The following is a 12,422-nucleotide window of genomic DNA, read 5'->3' as shown; positions in this document are numbered from 1 at the left end:
TGTGCATGTCTGTGTACTGTGTGTGTGCATGTCTGTGTACTGTGTATGTCTGTGTATGTGTGCATGTCTGTGTACTGTGTATGTGTGCATGTCTGTGTACTGTGCATGTCTGTGTACTGTGTATGTGTGCATGTCTGTGTACTGTGCATGTCTGTGTACTGTGTATGTGTATGTGTGCATGTCTGTGTACGTGTGCATGTCTGTGTACTGTGTATGTGTGCATGTGCATGTCTGCATATGTGAAGGATGAGGGGGCAGGCTGGGCCCTGTGTTGTATACCTATATTTCACCGCCATATCTGTGCATCATGAACCGTGCATGTGTTAAAGGGGCAACTGAGAATCTTTCGCCAGGGTCCCACGAAAACCTGGAGCCGGCCCTGGCCTGACCTGCGCTGGTCTCATATTCGCCCTTGTTGGAATCGGGCGCCGCTGATCAGACCTGATATTTCGTTCCATGTTTTCCTGTGATCCCGGCCTCATATTTTGATAACCCCCAATATCCCGGCAGTTGTCCTTTTACTGCGGACCCCGCTAATCCCGCAGCTGACAGATACAGGAGGTACGAACTATGAATTTAATCAAGAGATTTTCATATTTTAATTACAGGCCCCTCAGCCGGCGCTCGCGGCCCCCGGAGATGTTCAGGCTTCATTATGTTTATTTAGTATTTAAAGAGATAAATCCGGAGTTAGTGACTCTTCAGGAGCAGCAGTGGCGTCTGGTGGGGGGTGCGATGACTCTGCTCTGCCTGTGAGGGCGATACAGATAAAACAGTAGCCTGATAAACGCTCCATTGCCAAATCAGAATCATGGAATGATCTCCTGTCGACTTGGGGAGACAAAATTTTCTAGGAGTAATCACAAGGACCAAAGCGATGATATCACAAGGGGAACAGTGATGACGTCACAAGGGGAAAAGTGATGACGTCACAAGGGGAAAAGTGATGACGTCACAAGGGGAACAGTGATGACGTCACAAGGGGAACAGTGATGACGTCACAAGGGGAAAAGTGATGACGTCACAAGGGGAACAGTGATGACGTCACAAGGGGAACAGTGATGAAGTCACAAGAGGGAAAGTGATGACGTCACAAGGAGAAAAGTGATGACGTCACAAGGGGAACAGTGATGACGTCACAAGGGGAACAGTGATGACGTCACAAGGGGAAAAGTGATGACGTCACAAGGGGAAAAGTGATGACGTCACAAGGGGAAAAGTGATGATGCCACAAGGGGAAAAGTGATGACATCACAAGGACCGAAGCGATGACATCACAAGCTGAAAAGTATCCACAAAAGTAAAAATCAATGCGGCACTCACCAATAAAAGCTGATGCAATCTTTATTCTATTTATAATATTAAAATACAGATGGACGCAGCGGTTCTTCATCTCACTATGGTCATTTCCAGTCTTAAGCCACGCGGCTTCCAGATATAAAGCGATGACATCACAACGACTGAAATATTGTGATATAATTGCCGTCTATCACAAACATAAAACTGATTTTCCATGTTGTCGGATCCTGGATTAAAGGGATTTTACTGCAGTGGGAAATATTTAGGCAATTATTCCATAATATTCACATGATAACGCAGGAAGCTTAGACTGGGAGTCACAACAGTAATGATGCCCCCTACTGTCCAACAATACTAAATGCAACAGTACAGAATTGATTTAGTTTTTTGGGGGGAGAGTTTAAGAGGTTTTGGTTGCACTCCACCTTCCGTTTATCTGCGCACCCATCGGGGTCCATGTAAGGAGCTACAGCAGATTGTTGTGGCACTGGCGCCCTCTGCTGGATCACACACAGAGACCAATTCTTTTGCGTTTCTGTTTTAAGTCACTTTTCTTTTTTTCTAGTTTAACATTTGTTGCATTATTTTACTCCAAATTCTTAAAAACAGTGAACGTTGACTTTTTTAGAGCAAAAAGTCGCGCAATCCTTTAAAGTGTCGCCCGTTAGTCCTTAACTGCACAAAAAGAAAATTATTTGTCTTCAGCAGAATTTTGTCGGGAAACTTCATGAAAGGTCATAAAATGTTTGTACAACTTACGTCAGGACATTAAATTCATTAAGAGACGCATCTTTCTAGAGCACCATTTATTATGACAGATAGATATAAAACGCGTGATGAATCGGGGCCAATGGTCAAAGAAAGTAAATCACAAATCAGGGACAGATTTTGTACCCCATCAGGACACTGGATGTACGAACTGAGCAAAAGTTCATGCAACAGTTCAAAAAGTTGCAAATGAGGAATTAAGCAAATGTATCGGGATAAGGAAATAAGAGAAAAGACGAAGCCAAGTAACGATAAGTTAAAAATAGCACAAACTAAATAATAAAAAAGCGCATGTTTGGACACACCTTCTCATTTAAAGATTTTTCTGTATTTTCATGACTATGAAAATTGTACATTCACACTGAAGGCATCAAAACTATGAATTACCACATGTGGAATTATATACTTAACAAAAAAGTGTGAAACAACTGAAAATATGTCTTATATTCTAGGTTCTTCACAGTAGCCACCTTTTGCTTTGATGACTGCTTTGCACACTCTTGGCATTCTCTTGATGAGCTTCTAGAGGTAGTCACCGGAAATGGTTTTCACTTCACAGGTGTGCCCTGTCAGGTTTAATAAGTGGGATTTCTTGCCTTATAAATGGGGTTGGGACCATCAGTTGTGTTGTGCAGAAGTCAGGTGGATACACAGCTGATAGTCCTACTGAATAGACTGATAGAATTTGTATTATAGCAAGAAAAAAGCAGCTAAGTAAAGAAAAACAAGTGGCCATCATTACTTTAAGAAATGAAGGTCAGTCATTCCGAAAAATTGGGAAAACTTTGAAAGTGTCCCCAAGTGCAGTTGCAAAAACCATCAAGCGCTACAAAGAAACTGGCTCACATGAGGACCGCCCCAGGAAAGGAAGACCAAGAGTCACCTCTGCTTCTGAGGATAAGTTTATCCGAGTCACCAGACTCAGAAATCGCAGGTTAACAGCAGCTCAGTTTAGAGACCAGGTCAATGCCACACAGAGTTCTAGCAGCAGACACATCTCTACAACAACTGTTAAGAGGAGACTTTGTGCAGCAGGCCTTCATGGTAAAATAGCTGCTAGGAAACCACTGCTAAGGACAGGCAACAAGCAGAGGAGACTTGTTTGGGCTAAAGAACACAAGGAATGGACATTAGACCAGTGGAAATCTGTGCTTTGGTCTGATGAGTCCAAATTTGAGATCTTTGGTTCCAACCACCGTGTCTTTGTGCGGCGCAGAAAAGGTGAACGGATGGACTCTACATGCCTGGTTCCCACCGTGAAGCATGGAGGAGGAGGTGTGATGGTGTGGGGGGGCTTTGCTGGTGACACTGTTGGGGATTTATTCAAAATTGAAGGCATACTGAACCAGCATGGCTACCACAGCATCTTGCAGCGGCATGCTATTCCATCCAGTTTGCGTTTAGTTGGACCATCATTTTTATTTCAACAGGACAATGACCCCAAACACCTCCAGGCCGTGTAAGGGCTATTTGACCAAGAGGGAGAGTGATGGGGGGCTACGCCAGATGACCTGGCCTCCACAGCCACCAGACCTGAACCCAATCGAGATGGTTTGGGGTGAGCTGGACCGCAGAGTGAAGGCAAAAGGGCCAACAAGTGCTAAGCATCTCTGGGAACTCCTTCAAGATTGTTGGAAGACCATTTCCAGTGACTACCTCTTGAAGCTCATCAAGAGAATGCCAAGAGTGTGCAAAGCAGTCATCAAAGCAAAAGGTGGCTACTGTGAAGAACCTAGAATATAAGACATATTTTCAGTTGTTTCACACTTTTTTGTTAAGTATATAATTCCACATGTGATAATTCATAGTTTTGATGCCTTCAGTGTGAATGTACAATTTCCATAGTCCTGAAAATACAGAAAAATCTTTAAATGAGAAGGTGTGTCCAAATTTTTGGTCTGTACTGTACATACAGTATATATATTCCATATATCATTCCCTCACTGCTCTCTGATAAGTGCAGCTATGGAGAGTTATCGTTTTCCTTCTATTCTTTGCTTACTTGATGCCCTATGATGCATTTTATTCCTAAACTGATGCTTGCAGGGTAGAGGAGCGTTCACACATTACTGCAATCTGCCGGCAGGTGAAACTGTAGAACATGAAAGCTTTGTCTGCGAGCGAGTGCCGCCTCATAGGCGAAGCAATTTATTGTTTCAATGCAAGGCAATGGCTTCCGGACTTCATCATGAATATCCAAATCTCACATAAGTGAGCAACCGAGATGATGGAGACGCCGCGGAGCGAAGACTTTGTGCTCCAGGCCAGAAACGTGGCATGACAGGTCCTTCCCCCTGTATCTGTACTGGACGTGCGCTACTGGGATCATCTCCACCGTCTGACGCTGGGGAAACAACATAAAAAGGAGATAAATGTTGTTATTTCTCATTGGAAAAATGCAGCTAATTATAAAAGGTCTGTACAGTGGTAATAATAGGATTATAATGGATCCGGGCAGCGTGGGAGGAAATACAGGGTCTGGTGACATCTTGTGGCCATACTTAGGTAATGCAGGTTGTGAAAACCGGTAAAGCAGCTCAGCAGACAGTATCACACAGGAGAGGATTAGATACACGGCTCAGCAGACAGTATCACACAAGAGAGGATTAGATACACGGCTCAGTAGACAGTATCACACAAGAGAGGATTAGATACACGGCTCAGCAGACAGTATCACACAGGAGAGGATTAGATACATGGCTCAGCAGACAGTATCACACAGGAGAGGATTAGATACACGGCTCAGCAGACAGTATCACATAGAAGAGGATTAGATACACGGCTCAGCAGACAGTATGACACAGGATAGGATTAGATACACAGCTCAGCAGACAGTATCACACAGAATAGGATTAGATACACAGCTCAGCAGACAGTATCACACAGGAGAGGATTAGATACACGGCTCAGGAGACAGTATCACACAGGATATGATTAGATACACAGCTCAGCAGACAGTATCACACAGGATAGGATTAGATACACGGCTCAGCAGACAGTATCACACAGGATAGGATTAGATACACGGCTCAGGAGACAGTATCACACAGGATATGATTAGATACACAGCTCAGCAGACAGTATGACACAGGATAGGATTAGATACACAGCTCAGCAGACAGTATCACACAGGATAGGATTAGATACACGGCTCCGCAGACAGTATCACACAGGATAGAATTAGATACACGGCTCAGCAGACAGTATCACACAGGATAGGATTAGATACACGGCTCAGCAGACAGTATCACACAGGATAGGATTAGATACACAGCTCAGCAGACAGTATCACACAGGATAGGATTAGATACACAGCTCAGCAGACAGTATCACACAGGATAGGATTAGATACACGGCTCAGCAGACAGTATCACACAGGAGAGGATTAGATACACAGCTCAGCAGTCAGTATCACACAGGATAGGATTAGATACACAGCTCAGCAGACAGTATCACACAGGATAGGATTAGATACACAGCTCAGCAGTCAGTATCACACAGGATAGGATTAGATACACAGCTCAGCAGACAGTATCACACAGGATAGGATTAGATACACGGCTCAGCAGACAGTATCACACAGGATGAGATTAGATACACTGCTCAGCAGACAGTATCACACAGGATAGGATTAGATACACGGCTCAGCAGACAGTATCACACAGGATAGGATTAGATACACGGCTCAGGAAACAGTATCACACAGGATAGAATTAGATACACGGCTCAGCAGACAGTATCACACAGGATAGAATTAGATACACAGCTCAGCAGACAGTATCACACAGGATAGAATTAGATACACGGCTCAGCAGACAGTATCACACAGGATAGGATTAGATACACGGCTCAGCAGACAGTATCACACAGGATAGGATTAGATACACGGCTCAGCAGACAGTATCACACAGGATAGGATTAGATACACGGCTCAGCAGACAGTATCACACAGGATAGGATTAGATACACAGCTCAGCAGACAGTATCACACAGGATAGAATTAGATACACGGCTCAGCAGACAGTATGACACAGGATAGGATTAGATACACGGCTCAGCAGACAGTATCACACAGGATAGGATTAGATACACAGCTCAGCAGTCAGTATCACACAGGATAGGATTAGATACACAGCTCAGCAGACAGTATCACACAGGATGAGATTAGATACACTGCTCAGCAGACAGTATCACACAGGATTGGATTAGATACACGGCTCAGCAGACAGTATCACACAGGATAGGATTAGATACACGGCTCAGCAGACAGTATCACACAGGATAGGATTAGATACACGGCTCAGGAAACAGTATCACACAGGATAGGGCTCAGCAGACAGTATCACACAGGATAGGATTAGATACACGGCTCAGCAGACAGTATGACACAGGATATGATTAGATACACAGCTCAGCAGACAGTATCACACAGGATAGGATTAGATACACAGCTCAGCAGACAGTATCACACAGGATAGGATTAGATACACAGCTCAGCAGACAGTATCACACAGGATAGGATTAGATACACAGCTCAGCAGTCAGTATCACACAGGATAGGATTAGATACACAGCTCAGCAGACAGTATCACACAGGATGAGATTAGATACACTGCTCAGCAGACAGTATCACACAGGATAGGATTAGATACACGGCTCAGCAGACAGTATCACACAGGATAGGATTAGATACACGGCTCAGGAAACAGTATCACACAGGATAGGGCTCAGCAGACAGTATCACACAGGATAGGATTAGATACACGGCTCAGCAGACAGTATCACAAAGGATAGGATTAGATACACAGCTCCGCAGACAGTATCACACAGGATAGGATTAGATACACGGCTCAGCAGACAGTATCACACAGGATAGGATTAGATACACGGCTCAGCAGACAGTATCACACAGGATAGAATTAGATACACGGCTCAGCAGACAGTATCACACAGGATAGAATTAGATACACGGCTCAGCAGACAGTATCACACAGGATAGAATTAGATACACGGCTCAGCAGACAGTATCACACAGGATAGGATTAGATACACGGCTCAGCAGACAGTATCACACAGGATAGGATTAGATACACGGCTCAGCAGACAGTATCACACAGGATAGGATTAGATACACGGCTCAGCAGACAGTATCACACAGGATAGGATTAGATACACAGCTCAGCAGACAGTATCACACAGGATAGAATTAGATACACGGCTCAGCAGACAGTATCACACAGGATAGGATTAGATACACTGCTCAGCAGACAGTATCACACAGGATAGAATTAGATACACGGCTCAGCAGACAGTATCACACAGGATAGGATTAGATACACAGCTCAGCAGACAGTATCACACAGGATAGAATTAGATACACAGCTCAGCAGACAGTATCACACAGGAGAGGATTAGATACACGGCTCACCAGACAGTATCACACAGGATAGGATTAGATACACAGCTCAGCAGGCAGTATCACACAGGAGAGGATTAGATACACAGCTCAGCAGACAGTATCACACAGGAGAGGATTAGATACACGGCTCAGCAGACAGTATCACAGAGGATAGGATTAGATACACAGCTCAGCAGGCAGTATCACACAGGAGAGGATTAGATACACAGCTCAGCAGACAGTATCACACAGGAGAGGATTAGATACACAGCTCAGCAGACAGTATCACACAGGATAGGATTTGATACACAGCTCAGCAGTCAGTATCACACAGGATAGGATTAGATACACAGCTCAGCAGTCAGTATCACACAGGAGAGGATTAGATACACAGCTCAGCAGTCAGTATCACACAGGATAGGATTTGATACACGGCTCAGCAGACAGTATCACACAGTATAGGATTAGATACACGGCTCAGCAGACAGTATCACACAGGATAGGATTAAATACACGGCTCAGCAGACAGTATCACACAGGATAGGATTAGATACACAGCTCAGCAGACAGTATCACACAGGATAGGATTAGATACACGGCTCAGCAGACAGTATCACACAGGATAGGATTAGATACACGGCTCAGCAGACAGTATCACACAGGATAGGATTAGATACACAGCTCAGCAGGCAGTATCACATAGGAGAGGATTAGATACACAGCTCAGCAGACAGTATCACACAGGATAGGATTTGATACACGGCTCAGCAGACAGTATCACACAGTATAGGATTAGATACACGGCTCAGCAGACAGTATCACACAGGATAGGATTAGATACACGGCTCAGCAGGCAGTATCACACAGGATAGGATTAGATACACGGCTCAGCAGACAGTATCACACAGGATAGGATTAGATACACAGCTCAGCAGGCAGTATCACACAGGATAGGATTAGATACACGGCTCAGCAGACAGTATCACACAGGATAGGATTTGATACACGGCTCAGCAGACAGTATCACACAGTATAGGATTAGATACACGGCTCAGCAGACAGTATCACACAGGATAGGATTAAATACACGGCTCAGCAGACAGTATCACACAGGATAGGATTAGATACACGGCTCAGCAGACAGTATCACACAGGATAGAATTAGATACACGGCTCAGCAGACAGTATCACACAGGATAGGATTAGATACACAGCTCAGCAGACAGTATCACACAGGATAGGATTAGATACACGGCTCAGCAGACAGTATCACACAGGATAGGATTAGATACACGGCTCAGCAGACAGTATCACACAGGATCGGATTAGATACACAGCTCAGCAGACAGTATCACACAGGATAGAATTAGATACATGGCTCAGCAGACAGTATCACACAGGATAGGATTAGATACACAGCTCAGCAGGCAGTATCACATAGGATAGGATTAGATACATGGCTCAGCAGACAGTATCACACAGGATAGAATTAGATACACGGCTCAGCAGACAGCATCACACAGGATAGGATTAGATACACAGCTCAGCAGACAGTATCACACAGGATAGGATTAGATACACAGCTCAGCAGTCATTATCACACGATAGGATTAGATACACAGCTCAGCAGACAGTATCACATAGGATGAGATTAGATACACTGCTCAGCAGACAGTATCACACAGGATAGGATTAGATACATGGCTCAGCAGACAGTATCACACAGGATAGGATTAGATACACAGCTCAGCAGGCAGTATCACATAGGATAGGATTAGATACACAGCTCAGCAGACAGTATCACACAGGATAGGATTAGATACACAGCTCAGCAGACAGTATCACACAGGAGAGGATTAGATACACGGCTCAGCAGACAGTATCACACAGGATATGATTAGATACACAGCTCAGAAGGCAATATCACACAGGATAGGATTAGATACACAGCTCAGCAGACAGTATCACACAGTATAGGATTAGATACACAGCTCAGCAGGCAGTATCACACAGGATAGGATTAGATACAGTTCAGAAGGCAGTATCACACAGGAGAGGATTAGATACACAGCTCAGCAGTCATTATCACACGATAGGATTAGATACACAGCTCAGCAGACAGTATCACATAGGATGAGATTAGATACACTGCTCAGCAGACAGTATCACACAGGATAGGATTAGATACATGGCTCAGCAGACAGTATCACACAGGATAGGATTAGATACACGGCTCAGGAGACAGTATCACACAGGATAGGATTAGATACACAGCCCAGCAGACAGTATCACACAGGATAGGATTAGATACACAGCTCAGCAGTCATTATCACACGATAGGATTAGATACACAGCTCAGCAGACAGTATCACATAGGATGAGATTAGATACACTGCTCAGCAGACAGTATCACACAGGATAGGATTAGATACACAGCTCAGCAGGCAGTATCACATAGGATAGGATTAGATACACAGCTCAGCAGACAGTATCACACAGGATAGGATTAGATACACAGCTCAGCAGACAGTATCACACAGGAGAGGATTAGATACACGGCTCAGCAGACAGTATCACACAGGATATGATTAGATACACAGCTCAGAAGGCAATATCACACAGGATAGGATTAGATACACAGCTCAGCAGGCAGTATCACATAGGATAGGATTAGATACACAGCTCAGCAGACAGTATCACACAGGATAGGATTAGATACACAGCTCAGCAGACAGTATCACAAAGGAGAGGATTAGATACACGGCTCAGCAGACAGTATCACACAGGATATGATTAGATACACGGCTCAGCAGACAGTATCACACAGGAGAGGATTAGATACACGGCTCAGCAGACAGTATCACACAGGAGAGGATTAGATACACAGCTCAGCAGACTGTATCACACAGGATAGGATTAGATACACGGCTCAGCAGACAGTATCACACAGGATAGGATTAGATACACGGCTGAGCAGACAGTATCACACAGTATAGGTTTAGATACACGGCTCAGCAGACAGTATCACACAGGATAGGATTAGATACACAGCTCAGCAGACAGTATCACATAGGATTAGATACACGGCTCAGCAGACAGTATCACACAGGATAGGATTAGATACACAGCTCAGCAGACAGTATCACACAGGATAGGATTAGATACACAAATCAGCAGACAGTATCACACAGGATACGATTAGATACACGGCTCAGCAGACAGTATCACACAGGATAGGATTAGATACACGGCTCTGGAGACAGTATCACACAGGATATGATTAGATACACGGCTCAGCAGACAGTATCACACAGGAGAGGATTAGATACACGGCTCAGCAGACAGTATCACACAGGAGAGGATTAGATACACAGCTCAGCAGACTGTATCACACAGCATAGGATTAGATACACAGCTCAGCAGACAGTATCACATAGGATTAGATACACGGCTCAGCAGACAGTATCACACAGGATAGGATTAGATACACAGCTCAGCAGACAGTATCACACAGGAGAGGATTAGATACACGGCTCAGCAGACAGTATCACACAGGATATGATTAGATACACGGCTCAGCAGACAGTATCACACAGGAGAGGATTAGATACACGCCTCAGCAGACTGTATCACACAGGATAGGATTAGATACACGGCTCAGCAGACAGTATCACACAGGATAGGTTTAGATACACGGCTCAGCAGACAGTATCACACAGGATAGGATCAGATACACAGCTCAGCAGACAGTATCACACAGGATAGGATTAGATACACAGCTCAGCAGACAGTATCACATAAGATTAGATACACGGCTCAGCAGACAGTATCACACAGGATAGGATTAGATACACAGCTCAGCAGACAGTATCACACAGGATAGGATTAGATACACAAATCAGCAGACAGTATCACACAGGATAGGATTAGATACACAGCTCAGCAGACAGTATCACACAGGATAGGATTAGATACACGGCTCAGCAGACAGTATCACACAGGATATGATTAGATACACGGCTCAGCAGACAGTATCACACAGGAGAGGATTAGATACACGGCTCAGCAGACAGTATCACACAGGAGAGGATTAGATACACGGCTCAGCACACCGTATCACACAGAATAGGATTAGATACACAGCTCAGCAGACAGTATCACACAGGAGAGGATTAGATACACGGCTCAGCAGACAGTATCACACAGGATATGATTAGATACACGGCTCAGCAGACAGTATCACACAGGAGAGGATTAGATACACGGCTCAGCAGACAGTATCACACAGGAGAGGATTAGATACACAGCTCAGCAGTCAGTATCACACAGGATAGGATTAGATACACGGCTCAGCAGACAGTATCACACAGGATAGGATTAGACACACGGCTCAGCAGACAGTATCACACAGGATAGGATTAGATACACAGCTCAGCAGACAGTATCACATAGGATTAGATACACGGCTCAGCAGACAGTATCACACAGGATAGGATTAGATACACAGCTCAGCAGACAGTATCACACAAGATAGGATTAGATACACAAATCAGCAGACAGTATCACACAGGATAGGATTAGATACACGGCTCAGCAGACAGTATCACACAGGATAGGATTAGATACACGGCTCAGGAGACAGTATCACATAGGATAGGATTAGATACACAGCTCAGCAGACAGTATCACACAGCATAGGATTAGATACACAGCTCAGCAGACAGTATCACATAGGATTAGATACACGGCTCAGCAGACAGTATCACACAGGATAGGATTAGATACACAGCTCAGCAGACAGTATCACACAGGAGAGGATTAGATACACGGCTCAGCAGACAGTATCACACAGGATATGATTAGATACACGGCTCAGCAGACAGTATCACACAGGAGAGGATTAGATACACGGCTCAGCAGACAGTATCACACAGGAGAGGATTAGATACACAGCTCA

General features: G+C 44.5%; 1 protein-coding gene across 3 annotated transcripts in view; it reads right to left on the bottom strand.

Moving 5' to 3' along the window:
• Positions 1-3,896: 3,896 nt before the first annotated feature.
• The window catches only part of LOC141156600 (protein SSUH2 homolog), a 45,198-nt gene continuing 36,672 nt past the window's right edge, over positions 3,897-12,422 (bottom strand). For 2 of the 3 annotated variants that reach the window (XM_073642801.1, XM_073642798.1), the window contains exon 11: positions 3,897-4,411. In XM_073642801.1, coding sequence (XP_073498902.1) covers positions 4,271-4,411 — 141 coding nt within the window. In that variant the 3' untranslated portion in view covers positions 3,897-4,270. The remainder of the gene's footprint in view (positions 4,412-12,422) is intronic. The other variant, XM_073642799.1, reaches the window with a different exon arrangement.

The sequence above is a fragment of the Phyllobates terribilis genome, unplaced genomic scaffold, assembly GCF_046119375.1.
Source record: "Phyllobates terribilis strain yellow unplaced genomic scaffold, ASM4611937v1 Scaffold_8__6_contigs__length_399053987, whole genome shotgun sequence".
Taxonomy (NCBI): domain Eukaryota; kingdom Metazoa; phylum Chordata; class Amphibia; order Anura; family Dendrobatidae; genus Phyllobates; species Phyllobates terribilis.
This window is presented reverse-complemented; position numbering and strand designations above follow the sequence as displayed.